This window comes from Salmo trutta, chromosome 13 (assembly GCF_901001165.1).
Source record: "Salmo trutta chromosome 13, fSalTru1.1, whole genome shotgun sequence".
Classification (NCBI taxonomy): Eukaryota; Metazoa; Chordata; class Actinopteri; order Salmoniformes; family Salmonidae; genus Salmo; species Salmo trutta.
In genome coordinates this window covers 83586995-83611517 of record NC_042969.1, presented here as the reverse complement: position 1 = coordinate 83611517, position 24523 = coordinate 83586995, and the positions used below count along the sequence as shown (strand labels likewise).

Here is a 24523-nt window from a genome sequence, read left to right as displayed (position 1 = left end):
GGCATAGAAAATGTGCTCTCTCATCAGGACACTGTTGTTCAGAGGAGCTAGCCAACAACACAGCTAACACAATCACTTCAAACACTGAAGCTGTAAAGACTGCAAACTAGCTGCACTTCATTTCGTTTCACCTTTTTTCAATTGAAATTTCTTTGTATATATCCATAAAAATTATGCCAGCTGATTCATGATTTTGACTGGCTGAGAAACGCTGTCTGTCTGTCTCGTCCCGAATCGTTCATTACTATGGGACAGCTGGAGATCGAATTTCAATATTGAAACAATGTTTCAAATGTCGGAGATACAGACAGCAAGGTTTATACAAATCACCGCTGTTGAAAACTAAATGTTAATCTAAAAGAAATGTGAGATAATGTCTAGATGCTTTTTACAGTGGAGAATCAAGTTTATAAATTGCCTGGCTGGACTGATGAGACAGTAGATTGTGCAGTCAGATGGAACAGAGTAAATAGGCATTTTAATATCATAGATTTAGCCGGTGTTAACTTGTGGAATAGACACCGGCTGGAATGCGCTTTTAACCAATCAGCATTCAAAATTAGACCCACCCATTGTATAATGTTGAACAGCTGCCTTGGGGCTGTTATAGGCGACGTGTTGCTTGATGCCAAATATTTCAGTGACAAAATAAAATGTTGCTAGGATTTGTTACGATAGTAAATTAGCACAAAACATCAACTTTTATGGTCCTCTTGCAAAGATCTATTGCTGTAAGCTGCACATGTATGCAGTAAGACAAGAGGGAGTTTTACTGTCTTCGTTCTTATATAAGGGAGGAAATGAAATCCTTCAGCCCATAAGCACTTCCTCTAATGTTATACCCCTTAAGAAAGCTTCCTCTTTCTGACTTGTGTATGTGGAATGTGTATGTGTGTGTGTGTGTGTGTTTGTGTGTGTGTACGTGTGTGATACACCACAGCCAAATCCTTAGGGATCATAAGGTCACATAGCGAGCGCTTAGGCTATACGCTATTCTCCATAGACCTATACTCACATCCTTAGACCCCTCTAATCAGCCATAGTTCTGTAGCCTGTGTGTGTTGTATGTGTGTGATGGCAAGCGTTAATCTCCATAGACTTGCCCACATCCTTACCTCCCTGGCTGTCTGTGTGGAGGGCCTTCTGTTAGCTACAGTGGTTAAGCTACTCATGTATTCTCACACAGGGTAAAGGAGAAGTCAATATACTCCTTGGCCATGTTCCATTTTGGCCCCTCGCCACGTCCTCTAGTCCTAAGGATCGGTACAATAAAAACAGTATTTGATGACTCGACTTTGGGGAAGCGGTTAGGTAAAGGGGCTAGGGGCTGAAATTGAACAGGGGTGAGGTTGCACTGAGGTGGCTTATTATGAGCTTGTCTCGCTCTCTCTCTCTCTCTCTCGCGCTCTCTATCTCTCTCTCGCGCGCACTCTCTATCTCTCTCGCTCCCTCGCTCGCTCTCTGTCTCTCTCTACCTCTCTCGCTTGCTGTCTCTCTCGCTGTCTCTCTCTCTCGCTGTCTCGCTGTCTCTCTGACTCTCTCTCTCTCTCTCTCTCTCTCTCTCTCGCTCATTCAACAAAGCAACACACACAGGATCAGTTGCCTTGCCAAGAAGAGGACCTTGAGGTAGTTTGGCAGCAGATTCTGTCTGGTCCCAATTAGGAGGACCGTCTATGGGAAAGACAAAGGATTCTGGAATCATCAGTGGGGTTGGAAAGTGGCAGACAAAACCCGGGAACAAAAGAGAATACAGGAAAAACCAACATCTGATGACCAGTGATGGTGACAATGTCAACAACCAGCAGTAGTGTACAGGTCAAAAGGTCAAGAAACCAACAGACCACATGGCTAAGTTCTGTTTCATCCTCTGTGGATCAAAACCATATCGCTTAGTTATGATACAAACTGCATAAAATCCTTTCAGACCAACAGAAGTGCCTAGTGGTACAGGTTAGGGTATAGGTTAGGGTATAGGTTAGGGTATAGGTTAGGGGTATAGTTTAGGGGTATAGGTTAGGGTATTTGTTAGGGGTATAGGTTAGGGGTATAGGTTAGGGTATAGGTTAGGGGTATAGGTTAGGGTATAGGTTAGGGTATAGGTTAGGGGTATAGGTTAGGGGTAAAGGTTAGGGGTATAGGTTAGGGGTAAAGGTTAGGGTTATAGGTTAGGGGTATAGGTTAGGGTATAGGTTAGGGGTATAGGTTAGGGTATAGGTTAGGGTATAGGTTAGGGTATAGGTTAGGGGTATAGGTTAGGGGTATAGGTTAGGGTATAGGTTAGGGTATAGGTTAGGGGTATAGGTTAGGGGTATAGGTTAGGGGTATAGGTTAGGGGTATAGGTTAGGGTATAGGTTAGGGTATAGGTTAGGGGTATAGGTTAGGGTATAGGTTAGGGGTATAGGTTAGGGTATAGGTTAGGGTATAGGTTAGGGGTAAAGGTTAGGGGTATAGGTTAGGGGTAAAGGTTAGGGTTATAGGTTAGGGGTATAGGTTAGGGTATAGGTTAGGGGTATAGGTTAGGGTATAGATCAGGGATATAGGTTAGGGTATAGGTTAGGGTACAGGTTAGGGTATAGGTTAGGGGTATATGATGGGTATAGGTTAGGGAATAGGTTATGCTATAGGTTAGGGTATAGGTTAGGGTATAGGTTAGGGGTATAGGTTAGGGGTGTAGGTTAGGGTATAGGTTAGGGGTATAGGTTAGGGGTATAGGTTAGGGGTATAGGTTAGGGAATAGGTTAGGGTATAGGTTAGGTGTTGCGTCAAAAGACAGGTATTGATATTCAAGGCGTTCAGATTTTCAACTGATTTCAAAGATAAAACACCAGCAGGGGGCGAAAGGGTGTATGCATTGTGGAACCCATCATTAGCTTGTGTTTCCCTGGGGAACATATATACTGGTGCACCTTTGTGATAGCAGGTGGTGAAATGTTTGGTGGAAAAGCATTTCACTGGAAGTCCTTCATGGAAGAGAAGACTCTCATTCATACACATTCAGCTCATTTAGGATTCTGGAGACTCAACCGGTAGGCACATGGACATTGTTGTGTAAAATTGTTGCAAGTTAGATGTTTATTTGTGTTGAGAATTGAGACCAATTGTCTAATTTAGTATATAGTATAATTGAGATAATATGACTACATTAAGATTATATATTTATTTTGAAATGACCTTACTTGAAGTAATGTATATTTCTTTTTGTGTTTTGCCTTTAAAGGTTATCAACCTAACTAATTAACTAACTAACTGACTAAAGAAATAAAAGAAGTCAGAAGAAAATTGAGTTGTCCCTTGCGTCCTTCAGTCCTTAAAGGCCTTTTTCAAGTTTGGGCAAAGAGCTGCAGTGTGAACCATACACAACTTGACAGTTGATAACCGCGTGGCAGGGAAGACAAAAGGATTAACGGCCTGAAGTCAGGAGAGCTGTCGTCGCAGAGAGGAATATTGACTGACGTCTCAACATGGCGGAGGAAGCTCTTGGAATAACAGTGAAGGAGCTGAAGCAAAAAAGAACTTTAGCTAAAAGCACTTTTACCAAGCAGGCAAACTTCCTCAGCAGAGTCGCAAAGCACATGACTAAAAGAGAACTACAAGAGGAGTTCAAGAAGCTCAAGTCGGAGGCGAGGACGGTCAGTGAGACAAATGACGAGTACAGGGCTGGCCTTCTGGCAGACATTGAAGCTGGAACCAATGAGGGTGAAGAAGCTGAACTGAGCAAGGAGAAGCAGACTGAAGTTGAGAAGACGTTCCAAGAATGCGAAGCACGATTGGATGAGGTCAGGGAGATGGTCCAGTCCAATCTATGGCCTAGATATGGCGAAAATGAGGTGAAGTCTGCAATCCATGAAGCCGAGACAGCCTGTGATGGAGTTGCTCAGATACCTGTTACCGCTATAAACAGAGATGGCTTTGAGCTACGGTGGGATAGGGTGAAAACACAAGTCCAAAATGCAATCGCAAGCCTAGCAGAGTGGGAGATGTGGATTCCGGTGGCAGAAAAGGAAAGGCTCGGAGGGAGAGTGAAGGATCTGAAGGCATTCGGCAACAACCTTGAAGCAAGGAGGGCAGGATTTCTCACAGCACAAAGAATTGCAGAAGAGGAGAGAGTCGGAGGGAGAGTGCCGCAGGTGCCCATGGCAGCTCCACAACAGACACTGAGGATAAAGCCAATCTGTCTACCCAAGTTCAGTGGGTATAAAAGGAACTTCCATCGGTGGAGAAGAGACTGGGAGAGTCTGCAAAAGCAGGGGGAACCAACAGGCTCAGTCGAGGTAAAGAGGATCCAACTCATTGACAGTATAGATGAGAGGATATGCAGAGGCCTCCGTTTGTCTTCCTACAACACTGCTGAGGACATGTTCAGGGTGCTGGAGAACAGATATGGAAACAAGTCTACAATTGCCTTGGAGATAATGGAGGATCTGGAGAAAATTCCTGCTTTAAGGGCAAATCAGCCTAGGAAAGTTATCGACATGATCCAAACTATAGAGAAGGCCCTGGATGACCTCACGGAGCTTGGAAACACAGGAGCCATCAACAACCCTCTAGTGATCAGATCCATAGAAAGCAAGTTACCTGACGACATCAAGAGAGAGTGGCTTGTCTTCATGGTTAATCCGAGGAATAATGTCACACCAGATAATCACTTTGAGAACCTTCTTAAATTCCTGAAAACACAAGAGGAAATTCTTGAAAAACTGGAGCAGCTGGGAGTGAGTGAAAGGCCAGAAAAGAGAAATGCTTGCATGGAGAGGAAATATGCGTCCACGCGGTCCACAACGAAAGGAGGCTGTGTTGTGTGTGGTGATGAAAAGCACAGAGAAAAAATATTATTTTGCAAGCGTTTCAAGGAACTGAAGCCAGTGGAAAAGTTGGCTGCTGTAGAAAAGCTGGGGGCCTGCAAGAGGTGCTTGGTCTGTCATGGAGAAGATGATGAATGCAAAGAGACATACCTGTGCAGGAACAGAAACTGTAAAAAAGACCACCATTTCTTTCTATGCCTGAAGGGAGACTTCAGGAGGAGTGACTCAGAAAGAAGACAATTCAATGTGAGAACGCGGACTGAGGAGCAGGAAGAATTTGTATCTAAACTCTCCCCAGAGATGGTAGACAAATTCAAGAGAGCGTTCACCAACATCACCGCAAAGACAAACTGTGGTGAAAAGATCCAGCTTGGAGAGATTGTGTCAAGTGCAGTAGAAGAATTGCCAGTTATTCTAATGCTGCTCGAGGTAACTGCCAATGCAGGACAAAAAATTGGAACCCTGATCGACTTGGCATCGGACACAAATTATATCACCCACAGAGCTGCCAGGAGATTAAATCTTCGAAGTGAAAACATCACTTTAGTCGTCCATGGAGTTGGGGGGATGGCCATGAAGGTTAAAACCAGAAGATATCTCCTCAGAGTGATGGTCAAAATGCCTAGAGGCACAGAAAGAGCCCATGAGCTTGTCTGCTATGGTTTGAATGAAATTGCCAACATCCACAGAGTCATCAAACCTGAGCAACTCAAGAAGTTCTTCCCAGAAGTCAGTCTAGGAGATCTGAGGAGACCGGAGAGCATTGAGCTACTGATAAGCCACCGCGAAGGAAGACTTGCTCCGCAAAGAGTGAAGGTGATTGGAGACCTTGTCTTATGGGAGAGCCCGCTAGGAAAGATTGTTGGTGGAGCACATCCAGATCTGTTTGAAGAAGTCGATATGGCCGCGCACAGGTCTGGAACGCACTTTGCTCGATCCATGAGAGCAACCGCTGTCAAGTATCAAGAGATAACTAAAACACAAGAGTTCACAGCTGAAACCAAAAGCACAGTAGCTCGCAGAGAGTTCTTGGATTGGTGGAAATGGGATAGCATTGGAGCAGCTTGCGAACCGAAGTGTGGAGGATGCCGGTGCGGCAATTGTCAACCAGGAGGCAAGGAAATGACTCTGAGTGAGGAAAGGGAGCTGGAGATCATAAGGAAAGGCCTCACCTACATCAAAGCAGATGCTCACAGCGATAAACCGCACTGGGACACAAAATACCCCTGGATTCAAGATCCAAGTTCCCTTCCTTACAACAGGAGTGGGGTTGAAGCCACCTTCTTAAGAACAGAAAAACAACTCAAGAAAGAGCCAGAGTGGAAAATAGCATACACAGCTCAAGTGCATGAAATGGTGGAGAGAAGAGCAGCAAAGAAACTTACCAAAGAGATGATCGCCAGCAGGAAAGGACCAGTATGGTATGTCAGCCACTTGGTGGCGCCAAACCCACACTCTGTCACAACACCTGTGCGACTGGTATGGAACAGCAGCCAGAAGTTTAAAGGGGTCAGCATGAATGACCTGCTGCTGAAAGGGCCTGATGTCCTCAATCCCATCCGAGCAGTACTACTCAGGTTCAGAAGAGGTGTCCATGCTGCTCTTGGCGACATCAGGAAGATGTACAATTCGGTGTGGTTAGAAAACCTGGAGATGCATCTCCACAGATTTCTCTGGAGAAACACTGAGGAGGAAGAGATTGAAGAGTATGCCATCACCAGAGTCAACATTGGCGATCGACCAGCAGGGTGCATTGCACAACTGGCCATGAGAGACACAGCAAAACTGCCCATGTTCGCTCACCTGGAGATGGAACGTAGGATCCTTGAAGAGGATGCCTATGTCGATGACATCCTGACTTCCCATAATGACTTACAAAAGCTGGACAAGGACACCAAAGGAGTTGAAGAGATCCTGAGGACAGGCGGATTCTTCCTCAAACCCTGGGTCCGGTCAGGCCAAAGTGGGAGGCAGGAGATCGTACCAGGAGAACAAGGAGCGGTGTCAGGGACAGTACTTATTCTCCCAAACCAGATGAGGAAAGGAGACAATAAAGCCCTTGGAGTTGGATACCTTGTTGAAGAGGACAAACTGTACCTAATGACTTCAATCAATTTCTCAAAGAGGAAAAAGAAGATGAGAGTCGGACAAAATCTCCTTGAAGAAGAGGTGAGAGGGAAAACTCCAAACCCACTGACGAGAAGAGAACTGCTAAGCCAAGTAGCTAGCCTGTATGACCCAATAGGCCTCGTCACACCTGCCAAACAAAAGGGCGCCATTCTTGTCAGAAAGGCGTTTCAAGAAGCTGGAGGCAAAACTCTGACCCGAAACACGTGGGACAAACCTCTGTCTGAACAATTGAGAGAAGAAGCCATCAAACTGTTTGAGGAGTCCACACGTCTTAGCCAAATCACCTTCCACAGAAGCCTCACACCAGTCAACTGGATTGGTAAACCTTGGGGAATAACATTCTCTGACGGAAGTGAGAAGAGCTATGGAGCCGTAGTGTACTTCAGATGGGAAACCGAGCAAGGCATCCAAGTCAGGTTGGTTGAGTCCAAAGCAAAACTCACACCTTTGGACCAAAAGGGGGAGGCAGTGAAAGCTGAAATCTGCGGTGCTGTCTGCGCAGCACGACTTCGAAAGTACGTTGAAAAACACAGTCGTATAGAAATTGAACGATGGCTCCATCTGCTGGACAGTCAAACTGTGGTGGGAGCTATCCAGAGAGACAGTTATGGGTATCAATCTTTCTTCGCGAACAGAGTTGGAGAGATCCAGAAATCCACATCTGTCGAAGACTGGTGGTGGATCCCGGGAGGCCTGAACAGTGCTGACATCATAACAAGAGGGGCAGCCCCGGAAGACCTCCAAGAAGATTCCATGTGGCAAAATGGACCAGCGTTCCTGCGGCAACCCATGGAAGAGTGGCCACAGAAGTCAGCCAAAGAAATTGCAGCTTATGCCAAGGAAGGCATAAACAAACTTCAAAGGAAATATTTCTCTGCAGCACTGACCAGAGCGCAGGCCAAGAGAAACAAGAATGATGTACTTCCTGAAGTGGGAGTTCAGAAGGAAAGTCAGAGTGATGCACAGCAAAGCAGGCAAAATAACCCAGATGAACTTAAGACTAAGATCCGAAGACCACCAGCTGGCTCTGCGGTAACAAAACTGATTGACATCAGGAAATTCAGCAGCCTGACCAGGCTGATCCGAGTCATTGCCTGGGTTTGGAGAGCTGCAACGAAATGGAAAGAAGTGTTGACCAGGAATTCAGCCTCAGATAAACCAAAGTGGGAGGAAATTCTTTCAACAAACTGGAAGTCCAGAGGCAAACAAGCTGTACTCACTGTTGGGGAGTGTGAAGATGCACTAAGAGACCTGTTCCTTGCAGCTCAAGAAGGTATAACCTTTCAAGGCACCACTCTCAACAGACTCGCTGTTTACAGAGATGAAGAGACTGGGCTCTTGGTTTGTGGAGGGAGGTTCAAGATCTTTGATGAGGACGAGACTGCTGTACCAATTCTACCATATGAGGCATGGATATCCACTCTCCTAGCCCAAGAGGCTCATGATGCAAACCATGAAGAAATAGCAGGTACACTCCTCCGGATGAGGAAGAAAGCCTGGGTGATAAAAGGCCGGAAGCTGGCTAAAAAGAGAGTTGACAACTGTGTGGTGTGCAGAAAGGCTAGGGCCAGAAAGTGCCAACAGATCATGAGTGACCTTCCACCCGAGCGTATAACACCAGCCAGACCATTTGAGTATACAACAGTGGACTTATTTGGACCATATGAAGTCAAGGACGAGGTGAGAAAGAAAGTCAAGCTCAAGGTGTGGGGAATTGTCTTCTGCTGTATGGCATCCAGAGCTATACACACAGATGTTATCAGTGACCAGTCAACTGAAGGCTTCTTACTGGCCTACCAAAGATTCACGGCACTGAGAGGGCATCCAAAGAAACTGTGGTCAGATGCTGGAAAGAACTTTGTGGGGGCCAGACCTGCCCTCAAAGAGCTCTACCACTTCCTGGATCAACAAATTACATCTGAGCTTGAAAATGAAGCTTCAAAGCATGGAACAGAGTGGAGCTGGAAGATCCACCCAGCAGACTCCCCTCACAGGAATGGTGCTGCAGAAGCAGCTGTTCGCACTGTGAAGCGGGCCTTGCACAATATGAGAGGCGAAGGACTCTTCACATGGAGTGAGTTTCAAACATTTATGTTCATGGCTGCTAACCTTGCCAATGAAAGGCCCATAGATGCCAGGACTCAGAGGCGGGAGGACTGCATAGAATACATCAGCCCTAATTCTCTTCTGCTTGGAAGGACTGGACCTAGCGGAGACTTAGGAAGCTTTGAGTTTGAAGACTACTCCTACAAACGGTTAAGAGTCATTCAAGCAGAAGTTAACTGGTTCTGGAGGAAGTGGAGTCAGTTGGCTGGACCTAACCTGTTTGTGAGGCGTAAGTGGCACACAAAGCAGCGAAACGTGGCCGTTGGAGACGTCGTCTGGTTTGCAGACCAGAACGCTTTGAGGAGTCAGTATAAGCTTGGTAGGGTCGTCAATGTCAACGCTGACAAGGAGGGCATTGTGAGAGATGCAAATATACGAACATTCCCAAGTTATCCCATCTCAACTTTGAAGCATGTTTGTGGAGACAAAGCAAAGAAACGTTCAACCAAAATCCCTGCTACAATTCTTCACAGGGACGTCAGGCGATTGGTTGTGTTATTACCTGTAGAAGAGCAGAAGTAAAGCCATCGAAGATGGAGCCGATGTGACCTCCTTGGGTTCAAGAACCAGGAGATCAAGTGGGAGGTGTTGCGTCAAAAGACAGGTATTGATATTCAAGGCGTTCAGATTTTCAACTGATTTCAAAGATAAAACACCAGCAGGGGGCGAAAGGGTGTATGCATTGTGGAACCCATCATTAGCTTGTGTTTCCCTGGGGAACATATATACTGGTGCACCTTTGTGATAGCAGGTGGTGAAATGTTTGGTGGAAAAGCATTTCACTGGAAGTCCTTCATGGAAGAGAAGACTCTCATTCATACACATTCAGCTCATTTAGGATTCTGGAGACTCAACCGGTAGGCACATGGACATTGTTGTGTAAAATTGTTGCAAGTTAGATGTTTATTTGTGTTGAGAATTGAGACCAATTGTCTAATTTAGTATATAGTATAATTGAGATAATATGACTACATTAAGATTATATATTTATTTTGAAATGACCTTACTTGAAGTAATGTATATTTCTTTTTGTGTTTTGCCTTTAAAGGTTATCAACCTAACTAATTAACTAACTAACTGACTAAAGAAATAAAAGAAGTCAGAAGAAAATTGAGTTGTCCCTTGCGTCCTTCAGTCCTTAAAGGCCTTTTTCAAGTTTGGGCAAAGAGCTGCAGTGTGAACCATACACAACTTGACAGTTAGGGTATAGGTTAGGGGTATAGGTTAGGGGTAAAGGTTAGGGGTATAGGTTAGGGGTAAAGGTTAGGGTTATAGGTCAGGGGTATAGGTTAGGGTATAGGTTAGGGTATAGGTTAGGGTATAGGTTAGGGGTATAGGTTAGGGGTATAGGTTAGGGTATAGGTTAGGGGTATAGGTTAGGGTATAGGTTAGGGGTATAGGTTAGGGGTATAGGTTAGGGTATAGGTTAGGGTATAGGTTAGGGGTATAGGTTAGGGTATAGGTTAGGGGTATAGGTTAGGGTATAGGTTAGGGGTATAGGTTAGGGGTAAAGTTAGGAGTATAGGTTAGGGGTAAAGGTTAGGGTTATAGGTTAGGGGTATAGGTTAGGGTACAGGTTAGGGGTATAGGTTAGGGTATAGATCAGGGATATAGGTTAGGGTATAGGTTAGGGTACAGGTTAGGGTATAGGTTAGGGGTATATGATGGGTATAGGTTAGGGAATAGGTTATATTATAGGTTAGGGTATAGGTTAGGGTATAGGTTAGGGTATAGGTTAGGGGTGTAGGTTAGGGTATAGGTTAGGGGTATAGGTTAGGGGTATAGGTTAGGGGAATAGGTTAGGGAATAGGTTAGGGTATAGGTTATGGAATAGGTTAGGGTATAGGTTAGGGATATAGGTTAGGGTATAGGTTAGGGGTATATGATTGGTATAGGTTAGGGGTATATGATCGGTATAGGTTAGGGAATAGGTTATGCTATAGGTTAGGGTATAGGTTAGGGTATAGGTTAGGGGTATAGGTTAGGGGTATAGGTTAGGGTATAGGTTAGGGGTATAGGTTAGGGGTATAGGTTAGGGGTAAAGGTTAAGGTATAGGTTAGGGTATAGGTTAGGGTATAGGTTAGGGGTATAGATTAGGGTATAGGTTAGGGGTATAGGTTAGGGTATAGGTTAGGGGTATAGGTTAGGGTATAGGTTAGGGGTATAGGTTAGGGGTATAGGTTAGGGTATAGGTTAGGGTATAGGTTAGGGATATAGGTTAGGGTTTTGGTTAGGGTATAGGTAAGGGGTATAGGGTAGGGTATAGGTTAGGGGTATAGGTTAGGGGTATAGGTTAGGGTATAGGTTAGGGGTATAGGTTAGGGGTATAGTTTAGGGGTATAGGTTAGGGGTATAGGTTAGGGTATAGGTTAGGGGTATAGGTTAGGGTATAGGTTAGGGTATAAGTTAGGGGTATAGGTTAGGGTATAGGTTAGGGTATAGGTTAGGGGTATAGTTTAGGGGTATAGGTTAGGGGTATAGGTTAGGGTATAGGTTAGGGGTATAGGTTAGGGTATAGGTTAGGGGTATAGGTTAGGGTATAGGTTAGGGGTATAGGTTAGGGGTATAGGTTAGGGGTATAGGTTAGGGTATAGGTTAGGGGTATAGGTTAGGGTATAGGTTAGGGTATAGGTTAGGGTATAGGTTAGGGGTATAGGTTAGGGTATAGGGTAGGGTTATAGGTTAGGGGTATAGGTTAGGGGTATAGGTTAGGGGTATAGGTTAGGGGTATAGGTTAGGGTATAGGTTAGGGTATAGGTTAGGGGTATAGGTTAGGGTATAGGTTAGGGTATAGGTTAGGGGTATAGGTTAGGGTAAAGGTTAGGGGTATAGGTTAGGGTTATAGGTTAGGTTATAGGTTAGGGGTATATGTTAGGGTATAGGTTAGGGGTATAGGTTAGGGGTATAGGTTAGGGATATAGGTTAGGGGTATAGGTTAGGGTATAGGTTAGGGGTATAGGTTAGGGTAGAGGTTAGGGATATAGGTTAGGGTACAGGTTAGGGGTATAGGTTAGGGTAGAGGTTAGGGATATAGGTTAGGGTACAGGTTAGGGATATAGGTTAGGGGTATAGGTTAGGGGTATAGGTTAGGGGTATATGCTAGTGGTATAGCTAAGAGGTTGATTTGGAATTGAGTCATTGGCACGGCAAGATTGTGTTGAGAAAACGAGACAAAGAGGGGGTCCAATTTGTGGCTTTAAACAGCTGTGGTGAGGGAGGAACTGTTGGTTATATTACAATGTAGATTGTCTTGGGCAAGAGAGCTCAATTTCACTTATCCTTTCAACCATTTACATTTGTTCTCCAATGTCTCAATACTTGTTAAAGCCTGGGGAATACAAAGCAGAGTTTTTATTTGAAGTCAGAAAGTCCTCAGAAGATCTGACCACTAGTCCACCCTGGTCTCTCTCTCTCTCTCTCTCTCTCTCTCTCTCTTTCATTCAACAAAGCAACACACACAGGATCAGTTGCCTTGCCAAAAAGAGGACCTTGAGGTAGTTTGGCAGCAGATTCTGTCTGGTCCCAATTAGGAGGACCGTTTTTGGGAAAGACAAAAGGATTCTGGAATCATCAGCGGGGTTGGAAAGTGGCAGACAAAACCCGGGAACAAAAGAGAATACAGGAAATACCAACATCTGATGACCAGTGATGGTGACAATGTCAACAACCAGCAGTAGTGTACAGGTCAAAAGGTCAAGAAACCAACAGACCACATGGCTAAGTTCTGTTTCATCCTCTGTGGATCAAAACCATATCGCTTAGTTATGATACAAACTGCATAAAATCCTTTCAGACCAACAGAAGTGCCTAGTGGTACAGGTTTGGGAATAGATTAGGGATATAGGTTACGGTATAGGTTACGGTATAGGTTAGGGGTATAGGTTAGGGGTATAGGTTAGGGTATAAGTTAGGGGTATAGGTTAGGGTATAGGTTAGGGATATAGGTTAGGGGTATAGGTTAGGGTATAGGTTAGGGGTATAGGTTAGGGTATAGGTTAGGGTTATAGGTTAGGGGTACAGGTTAGGGTATAGGTTAGGGGTATAGTTTAGGGTATAGGTTAGGGGTATAGGTTAGGGTATAGGTTAGGGGTATAGGTTAGGGGTATAGGTTAGGGTATAGGTTAGGGTATAGGTTAGGGGGATTGGTTAGGAGTATAGGTTAGGTTATAGGTTAGGGGTATAGGTTAGGGGTATAGGTTAGGGTATAGGTTAGGGTATAGGTTAGGGGTATAGGTTAGGGTATAGGTTAGGGGTATAGGTTAGGGGTATAGGTTAGGGTATAGGTTAGGAGTATAGGTTAGGTTATAGGTTAGGGGTATAGGTTAGGGGTATAGGTTAGGGGTATAGGTTAGGGTATAGGTTAGGGTATAGTTTAGGGTATAGGTTAGGTGTAACACCAACACTACACACACACCAACACTACACACACACTAACACTACACACACACACCAACACTACACACACACCAACACTACATACCAACACTACACACACACACACACACACCAACACTACACACACACACACCAACCATACACACACACCAACACTACACACACACCAACACTACACACACACACCAACACACCAACACTACCCACACACCAACACTACACGCACACCAACACTACACACACACCAACACTACACACACCACCAACACTACACACACACACCAACACTACACACACACCAACACACCAACACTACACACACACACCAACACTACACTCCCCACACACCAACACCACACACACACCAACGCACCAACAGCACGATAAATCAGATCAGCTCTAATTACATTGTGGCTGAAGTTGAATGAGCACTGTGTGTTTTTCCATCATAATGAAGGTGTGTTTGGTACATGGTGATGACTCATGGGCTTTCTGATGACTACGTGACCTCAACACATTGTTTTACAGTCCTGTTTTCTCAATGGTTCTGATTAGGCAACACTTTTTCCTTTGCACAATAATTATTTCTGCTGTAAAGTCCAATGACCTTAAACTAAGTTCTGCCTCAAAGTAAGTCAGAATCAAACTGATTAGGAGGGATTTGTATCGTTAAAACACAGTGGAGAGCTTCCTCGTCTTCACACACACACACACACACACACACACACACACACACACACACACACACCAGCATGCATGAACACACACACACACAAACTGAGTTATTAAAGGGAAGAATGACTGAGGTATTAAAGAGAATGACTGTTACTAAAGGGAAGAATGATTGAGTTATTATTAAAGGAAATGACTGAGTTATTAAAGGAAATGACTGAGTTATTAAAGGGAATGACTGAGTTATTAAAGGGAATGACTGAGTTATTAAAGGAAATGACTGAGTTATTAAAGGGAATGACTGAGGTATTAAAGGAAATGACTGAGTTATTAAAGGAAATGACTGAGTTATTAAAGGGAATGACTGAGTTATTAAAGGGAATGACTGAGTTATTAAAGGAAATGACTGAGTTATTAAAGGGAATGACTGAGTTATTAAAGGGAATGACTGAGTTATTACAGGGAATGACTGAGTTATTAAAGGGAATGACTGAGGTATTAAAGGGAATGACTGAGGTATTAAAGGGAAGAATGTGTCACGTCCTGACCCTTGTAAGAGGTCATTTTCTATAGTAGATGGGTCAGGGCGTGACGGGGTTGTTTGGTTGGTTTTCTTGTTTTCTATTTCTAGGTTTTGTGTTCTAGGTTTTCTATTTCTATGTTGTTGCTTTTTTGGGTTGATCTCCAATTGGAGGCAGCTGGTCCTCGTTGCCTCTGATTGGAGGTCATATTTAAGTAGGGGGGGCGACAGTTCCCCGTCCAGAGCTTCCGGCGACAGTTCCCCGTCCAGAGCTTCCGGCGACGTTTTTCAGTCCGGAACCTACTGAGACGGCCTACAGTCCGGAACCTACTGAGACGGCCTACAGTCCGGAACCTACTGAGAAGGACCTCAGCCCGGAACCTTCAGTGACACTCCTCAGTCTGGAGCCTCCAGCGATGCTCCTCAGTTCGGAGCCTCCAGCGACGCTCCTCAGCCCGGAGCCTCCAGCGACGCCTCCCAGTCCAGAGCCTTCAGCGGCGGTCTGCAACCCAGAGCCTTCAGCGGCGGTCTGCAGCCCAGAGCCTTCAGCGGCGGCCTGCAGCCCAGATCCTCCAGCGGCGGTCTGCAGCACAGAGCTTCCGGTAATGATCTACAGTCCGATTCTTCTAATAATGATCCACAGGTCGGTGTTACAGAAGCGGAGGGATCTGCGGGCGGAACAGGGGTTACGCCCGGAGCCGGAGCCACCTCCGTTGCTGGAGGATTGGAGGGACAGGAAGGGTCTGGGTGTAGCACCAGAGCCGCCATAGACTTTTGTCACCCTCCCTACCCTCCCCTTGTGTTTTTGTGGTTGTTTTGTTGGGGGTTTTTTTGTGTGCAGTCGGGGTCTGCACCTTTGGGGGGGGGGGTGGGGTACTGTTACGTCCTGACCCTTGTAAGAGTTATTAAAGGGAAGAATGACTGAGGTATTAAAGGGAATGACTGAGTTATTAAAGGGAAGAATGACTGAGTTATTAAAGGAAATGACTGAGTTATTAAAGGGAATGACTGAGTTATTAAAGGGAATGACTGAGTTATTAAAGGGAATGACTGAGTTATTAAAGGGAATGACTGAGTTATTAAAGGGAATGACTGAGTTATTAAAGGGAATGACTGAGGTATTAAAGGGAATGACTGAGGTATTAAAGGGAATGACTGAGTTATTAAAGGGAATGACTGAGTTATTAAAGGGAATGACTGAGTTATTAAAGGGAATGACTGAGGTATTAAAGGGAAGAATGTGTCACGTCCTGACCCTTGTAAGAGGTCATTTTCTATAGTAGATGGGTCAGGGCGTGACGGGGTTGTTTGGTTGGTTTTCTTGTTTTCTATTTCTAGGTTTTGTGTTCTAGGTTTTCTATTTCTATGTTGTTGCTTTTTTGGGTTGATCTCCAATTGGAGGCAGCTGGTCCTCGTTGCCTCTGATTGGAGATCATATTTAAGTAGGGGGGGCGACAGTTCCCCGTCCAGAGCTTCCGGCGACAGTTCCCCGTCCAGAGCTTCCGGCGACGTTTTTCAGTCCGGAACCTACTGAGACGGCCTACAGTCCGGAACCTACTGAGACGGCCTACAGTCTGGAACCTACTGAGACGGACCTCAGCCCGGAACCTTCAGTGACACTCCTCAGTCTGGAGCCTCCAGCGATGCTCCTCAGTCCGGAGCCTCCAGCAACGCCTCCCAGCCCAGATCCTCCAGCGGCGGTCTGCAGCACAGAGCTTCCGGTAATGATCTACAGTCCGATTCTTCTAATAATGATCCACAGGTCGGTGTTACAGAAGCGGAGGGATCTGCGGGCGGAACAGGGGTTACGCCCGGAGCCGGAGCCACCTCCGTTGCTGGAGGATCGGAGGGATAGGAAGGTTCTGGGTTTAGCACCAGAGCCGCCATAGACTTTTGTCACCCTCCCTACCCTCCCCTTGTGTTTTTGTGGTTGTTTTGTTGGGTTTTTTTTTGTGTGCAGTCGGGGTCTGCACCTTTTGGGGGGGGGGGGGGTGGGATACTGTTACGTCCTGACCCTTGTAAGAGTTATTAAAGGGAATGACTGAGTTATTAAAGGGAATGACTGAGTTATTAAAGGGAATGACTGAGTTATTAAAGGGAATGACTGAGTTATTAAAGGGAAGAATGACTGTGTTATTAAAGGGAATGACTGAGTTATTAAAGGGAAGAATGACTGTGTTATTAAAGGGAATGACTGAGTTATTAAAGGGAATGACTGAGTTATTAAAGGGAATGACTGAGTTATTAAAGGGAATGACTGAGTTATTAAAGGGAATGACTGAGTTATTAAAGGGAATGACTGAGTTATTAAAGGGAAGAATGACTGAGTTATTAAAGGGAATGACTGAGTTATTAAAGGGAATGACTGAGTTATTAAAGGGAATGACTGAGTTATTAAAGGGAAGAATGACTGTGTTATTAAAGGGAATGACTGTTATTAAAGGGAAGAATGACTGTGTTATTAAAGGTAATGACTGAGTTATTAAAGGGAATGACTGAGTTATTAAAGGGAATGACTGAGTTATTAAAGGGAATGACTGAGTTATTAAAGGGAATGACAGTTATTAAAGGGAATGACTGAGTTATTAAAGGGAAGAATGACTGAGTTATTAAAGGGAATGACTGTGTTATTAAAGGGAATGACTGAGTTATTAAAGGGAATGACTGAGTTATTAAAGGGAATGACTCAGTTATTAAAGGGAAGAATGACTAAGTTATTAAAGGGAATGACTGAGTTATTAAAGGGAATGACTGAGTTATTAAAGGGAACAATGACTGTGTTATTAAAGGGAATGACTGAGTTATTAAAAGGAAGAAGGACTGAGTTATTAAAGGAAATGACTGAGGTATTAACGGGAAGAATGACTGAGTTATTAAAGGGAATGACTGAGGTATTAAAGGGAATAACTGTTATTAAAGGGAATGACTGAGGTATTAAAAGGAAGAAGGACTGAGTTATTAAAGGGAATGACTGAGTTATTAAAAGGAAGAAGGACTGAGTTATTAAAGGAAATGACTGAGGTATTAAAGGAAATGACTGAGGTATTAAAGGGAATGACTGAGTTATTAAAGGGAAGAATGACTGAGTTATTAAAGGGAATGACTGAGCTATTAAAGGGAATGACTGAGTTATTAAAGGAAATGACTGAGGCATTAAAGGGAATGACTGAGTTATTAAAGGGAAGAATGACTGAGTTATTAAAGGGAATGACTGAGCTATTAAAGGGAATGACTGAGTTATTACAGGGAATGACTGAGTTATAAAAGGGAATGACTGAGTTATGAAAGGGAATGACTGAGGTATTAAAAGGAACAATGACTGAGTTATTAAAGGGAATGACTGAGTTATTAAAAGGAAGAAGGACTGAGTTATTAAAAGGAACAATGACTGAGTTATTAAAGGGAATGACTGAGTTATTAAAAGGAAGAAGGACTGAGTTATTAAAGGAAATGACTGAGGTATTAACGGGAAGAATGACTGAGTTATTAAAGGGAATGACTGAGGTATTAAAGGGAATAACTGTTATTAAAGGGAATGACTGAGGTATTAAAAGGAAGAAGGACTGAGTTATTAAAGGGAATGACTGAGTTATTAAAAGGAAGAAGGACTGAGTTATTAAAGGAAATGACTGAGGTATTAAAGGAAATGACTGAGGTATTAAAGGGAAGAATGACTGAGTTATTAAAGGGAATGACTGAGTTATTAAAGGAAATGACTGTGGTATTAAAGGGAATGACTGAGTTATTAAAGGGAAGAATGACTGAGTTATTAAAGGGAATGACTGAGCTATTAAAGGGAATGACTGAGTTATTAAAGGGAAGAATGACTGAGTTATTACAGGGAATGACTGAGTTATAAAAGGGAATGACTGAGTTATTAAAGGGAATGACTGAGCTATTACAGGGAAGAGTGACTCAAGAAGTTGCAGCATCATACTCTGATCTTGGGCGTCACCCATTGATTTAATAGCGGGCCAAACTTATAACTCATAGTATGTCATCTACTAAGGCTTAATACTGGGGCTAAAGTTATTACAATCATCTCTAGTGGATTCCCCAGATAGACATTAGGCCTTGTCACGAAATGGGGTCTCCACTGTTTCAGCCAACATCACATCATGACTCACTTAAAAAGTAGAAAAGGAAAACACATAAAGACAGTGACAAGTTTGTTTGTGCCTTCCTTGGAGGGATGTAAATGTGTACGTTTGTGTTTCGAAAATGATTTCTGTCTATGTAAAGGTCTATTTGAAGTGTTCCACTGTGTATATGCAGTGGTGGAAAAAGTATCCAATTGTCATACTTGAGTAAAAGTATAGATACCGTAATAGAAAGTTACTGAAGTAAAAATGAAAGTTACAGAGTAAAATATTACTTGAGTAAAAGTGTTTGGTTCTAAATATCCTTAAGTATCAAAAGTAAAACTATAAATATTTTTCAAATTCCTTCTATTAAGCAAAGCAGACGGCACCATTTCATTGTTTTAAAAATCTACAGATAGCCAGGGGCTCGATCCAACACAGACATAATTTACAAACGAAGCATGTGTGTTTAGTGAGTCCGCCAGATCAGAGGCATTTTCCTGTCCTACTAAATGTAACGAGTACTTTTGGGTGTCAAGGAAAATGTAGGGATTAAATAGGACATTATTTTCATTAGGAATATAGTGAAGTAAAAGTAAAAGTTGTCAAAAATATGAATAGTAAAGTAAAGTACAAATACCCCCCAAAACTACTTAAATAGTACTTGAAAGTGTTTCTACTCAAGTACTTTACGCCACTGTGTATATGATATGATATACTTTATTGTCCCCGAGGGGACATTTGATTTGAACAGCTAAAGTCTAAGTGTGGAAAGGATACATACTGATTTTCCCTTCCGGAAGTGGAGATGGTTTCCTGCCAGGGTGAAGTAGCGAGTCTTCCAGCGTTTGATGAACTTCCAGCGAACCTGTTTCTCCTTCAGTTTCCCCTCTATGAGCGGCTGGCCATCCTCGTTCACCACTGGAGAGACAAATCAAAACAACATAATGCTCAATTAGCTGTGATCCACATCCACTCAATGTTACCACCAGCTTATGGAGTGTATGTAGCCATGTGGGAAACAAACCCACAAGCACCCTGCTCCAATGTGGGAATCAAACCCACAAGCACCCTGCTCCAACGTGGGAATCAAACCCACAAGCACCCTGCTCCAATGTGGGAATCAAACCTACAAGCACCCTGCTCCAACGTGGGAATCAAACCCACAAGCACCCTGCTACAACGTGGGAATCAAACCCACAAGCACCCTGCTCCAACGTGGGAATCAAACCCACAAGCATCCTGCTACAACGTGGGAATCAAACCCACAAGCACCCTGCTACAATGTGGGAATCAAACCCACAAGCACCCTGGTCCAATGTAGGAATCAAACCCACAAGCACCCTGCTCCAACGTGGGAATCAAACCCACAAGCACCCTGCCCCAATGTGGGAATCAAACCCACAAGCACCCTGCTCCAACGTGGGAATCAAACCCACAAGCACCCTGCTCCAACGTGGGAATCAAACCCACAAGCACCCTGCTCCAATGTGGGAATCAAACCCACAAGCACCCTGCTCCAATGTGGGAATCAAACCCACAAGCACCCTGCTCCAACGTGGGAATCAAACCCACAAGCACCCTGCTCCAATGTGGGAATCAAACCTACAAGCACCCTGCTACAATGTGGGAATTAAACCCACAAGCACCCTGCTCCAACGTGGGAATCAAACCCACAAGCACCCTGGTCCAATGTGGGAATCAAACCCACAAGCACCCTGCTCCAATGTGGGAATCAAACCCACAAGCATCCTGCTACAACCCACGGAGCCCTTGGAACCACAAAAGAAAACCACAGGAAGACGTAATGATTGAAAATGATGCTGAATATAAATGTAGATACTATACCCCTATCTTCAGTCTGGTCTATATTCCCAGTAACAGCCCAGTAGGCCTATTCCATCCCAGTGTTCCGTATACTCCCCTTCCTTATGTGTTTAATACCTGCCTGCTGTTTTGTATTGTCTAGCACTAAACAAGAGGGATCAGAGCCATGTATTTAGTTCATGCATGGCTCTGTCTGAAATAGAAAACAGCATACAGTAATTGGCCTTCAAACTTATTTTGGACAGAGAGATCACAGCTGTACTGAACTTCCAGACTGAGAAGCACAGCTAAATGAGATGAAATGGCACTAGTTCCAACTATACCTCATTATTGATTAGCATCAGGTATAGCTTTATCAGGAAACAGCATCCCAACCATCCACTTGAGGGATATCGTCAAGTCAAACAGATGAACTGCAGCTTAGCTCATGTTACAAATGAACCACGGGCCAAGGAAATACAATACACCCATTAACGCAGTCTCCTCCTATCTCTGCTGTCACTCTCTGTGTTGGTCCAACAAACGCACACACGCACACACGCACGCACGCACGCAGGCAGGCAGGCAGGCAGGCAGGCACGCACGCACGCAGGCAGGCGCGCGCGCACGCACGCACGCACAAACACACACACACACACACACACACACACACACACACACACACACACACACACACACACACACACAGATTTGCGTGGCCATAAGTGTCCCTTCACCATGTGACCATGAGCTTCCATTCCCAAAACCCTCTCAGTCCCCCGCTGCTGAAACCAAGGACAGGGACTGGTTGGTAATAATGACAGAGAGGACAGGGACTGGTTGGTAATAATGAGAGAGGACAGGGACTGGTTGGTAATAATGACAGAGAGGACAGGGACTGGTTGGTAATAATGAGAGAGGACAGGGACTGGTTGGTAATAATGACAGAGAGGACAGGGACTGGTTGGTAATAATGACAGAGAGGACAGGGACTGGTTGGTAATAATGAGAGAGGACAGGGACTGGTTGGTAATAATGAGAGAGGACAGGGACTGGTTGGTAATAATGACAGAGAGGACAGGGACTGGTTGGTAATAATGACAGAGAGGACAGGGACTGGTTGGTAATAATGAGAGAGGACAGGGACTGGTTGGTAATAATGAGAGAGGACAGGGACTGGTTGGTAATAATGACAGAGAGGACAGGGACTGGTTGGTAATAATGACAGAGAGGACAGGGACTGGTTGGTAATAATGACAGAGAGGACAGGGACTGGTTGGTAATAATGAGAGAGGACAGGGACTGGTTGGTAATAATGACAGAGAGGACAGGGACTGGTTGGTAATAATGACAGAGAGGACAGGGACTGGTTGGTAATAATGAGAGAGGACAGGGACTGGTTGGTAATAATGACAGAGAGGACAGGGACTGGTTGGTAATAATGAGAGAGGACAGGGACTGGTTGGTAATAATGAGGACAGGGACTGGTTGGTAATAATGACAGAGAGGACAGGGACTGGTTGGTAATAATGACAGAGAGGACAGGGACTGGTTGGTAATAATGAGAGAGGACAGGGACTGGTTGGTAATAATGAGAGAGGACAGGGACTGGTTGGTAATAATGACAGAGAGGACAGGGACTGGTTGGTAATAATGACAGAGAGGACAGGGACTGGTTGGTAATAATGACAGAGGACAGGGACTGGTTGGTAATAATGAGAGAGGACAGGGACTGGTTGGTAATAATGACTAGTTAACATGTTTATCTCCTGCATGTTTTCACATTGATTAATGTAAGTTGACTCAGTAAGTCATATAACAGGAATGTGTGCTTGGGAAGAATATCACATCCTGGTATACTGGCACCAGAACAGGACAGAATGCCTGGGGTCTGGAGACACACACGCACGCACGCACGCACACACACACACACACACACACACACACACTTGTACACAAACTAACACACAGATACACACTGGCTCAATGTCTGGTCCGATTAGTTACACTCTGCCCACATTGTCTCTCTCTTGTGTTTATCTGGTCTGGTTTCCTGTGTGTGGTTTAGTTTAGTGTGTGTGTGTGTGGGTGTGTGTTTGTGTGTTTGGGGTGTGTGGGTGTATGACTCTAGGCGACACTGGTACTCTGGGCCAATTTACCAGAGCCAGCCTGGTCCAGAACCAAACAAAGTGGCCCTTTGTCTGTATAGCGATGAGTAAAACAGGAGGCCTGAGTCATAGAGAGACTCTAACCATTACCACATACACACAGGCCCAGTCTGGCTCCTCCACTCACACACAGGAACAGCCTTTTACAGGCACAGAACTCTCAATCCTCCCTGGGTTCTAGAACAGAACACTAGTCTGGAACACACACAGAGAGACTGTGCCACGCAGGAGACTGACACAACTGTAAAAAATAGAACTACCACAAAGAAGACACAGAGTTCTATCTAATCTGAGTTCTGCACATGCCTGCTAACTAAAATGTCGCTGACAGATATGGCAGCTCTCCTTCTAGCTCCTAAGATCTCTGCTTCAGTGGAAAGCTTGGCTCCACACACAGTGTGTTGAAATTCCCCTGTCAAAGAAAACGGTGGCCAAAACTTATTCAGTCCTACTAGGCAAAAACTGGTTGAATCAACATTGTTTCCACGTCATTTCAACATGGAAAACTGATTGTATTTGCAAAACATCATGAGTTTACCAGTCAGATTGCCAAGGTTAGAGCTTCTAAATTTACCAGTCAGATTACCAAGGTTAGAGCTTCTAAATTTACCAGTCAGATTACCAGGGTTTAGAGGCTCTAAATTTACCAGTCAGATTGTCACGCCCTGACCATAGAGAGACTTTTTATTCTCTATTTTGGTTAGGTCGGGGTGTGACTGGGGGGGTGTTTCTATCTAGTGTGTGTATTTCTTTGTTGGCCTGGTATGGTTCCCAATCAGAGGCAGCTGTTTATCGTTGTCTCTGATTGGGGGTCATATTTAGGCAGCCATTTCCCCACTGTGTTTTGTGGGATCTTGTTTTGAGTTAGTAGCATGTAGCACCTCTGATGTTACGGTTAGTTGTTTGTTTCCTTTTGTTTTGTAAATTTCACTAAATAAAATATGTGGAACTCAGAGCACGCTGCGCCTTGGTCCGTCTCTCCACACAACCGTGACACAGATTACCAGGGTTAGAGGCTCTAAATTTACCAGTCAGATTACCAGGGTTAGAGGCTCTAAATTTACCAGTCAGATTACCAGGGTTAGAGGCTCTAAATTTACCAGTCAGATTACCAGGGTTAGAGGCTCTAAATTTACCAGTCAGATTACCAGTCAGATTACCAGGGTTAGAGGCTCTAAATTTACCAGTCAGATTACCAGGAATAGAGGCTCTAAATTTACCAGTCAGATTACCAGGGTTAGAGGCTCTAAATTTACCAGTCAGATTACCAGGGTTAGAGGCTCTAAATTTACCAGTCAGATTACCAGGGTTAGAGGCTCTAAATTTACCAGTCAGTTTACCAGGGTTAGAGGCTCTAAATTTACCAGTCAGATTACCAGTCAGATTGCCAGGGTTAGAGGCTCTAAATTTACCAGTCAGATTACCAGGGTTCGAGGCGCTAAATTTACCAGTCAGATTACCAGGGTTAGAGGCTCTAAATTTACCAGTCAGATTACCAGGGTTAGAGGCTCTAAATTTACCAGTCAGATTACCAGGGTTAGAGGCTCTAAATTTACCAGTCAGATTACCAGTCAGATTACCAGGGTTAGAGGCTCTAAATTTACCAGTCAGATAACCAGGGTTTAGAGGCGCTAAATTTACCAGTCAGATTACCAGGGTTAGAGGCTCTAAATTTACCAGTCAGATTACCAGGGTTTAGAGGCGCTAAATTTACCAGTCAGATTACCAGGGTTTAGAGGCGCTAAATTTACCAGTCAGATTACCAGGGTTTAGAGGCGCTAAATTTACCAGTCAGATTACCAGGGTTTAGAGGCGCTAAATTTACCAGTCAGATAACCAG

At 44.3% G+C, this 24523-nt stretch overlaps 1 protein-coding gene across 1 annotated transcript in view; it reads right to left on the bottom strand.

Moving 5' to 3' along the window:
• The window catches only part of LOC115206623 (ventricular zone-expressed PH domain-containing protein), a gene marked incomplete in the record, with an annotated part of 193336 nt that overhangs the window by 4565 nt on the left and 164248 nt on the right, over positions 1 to 24523 (bottom strand). Inside the window, 1 exon segment of the mRNA XM_029773783.1 lies at positions 19494 to 19630. Within this exon segment, the coding sequence (XP_029629643.1) occupies positions 19494 to 19630 (137 nt within the window).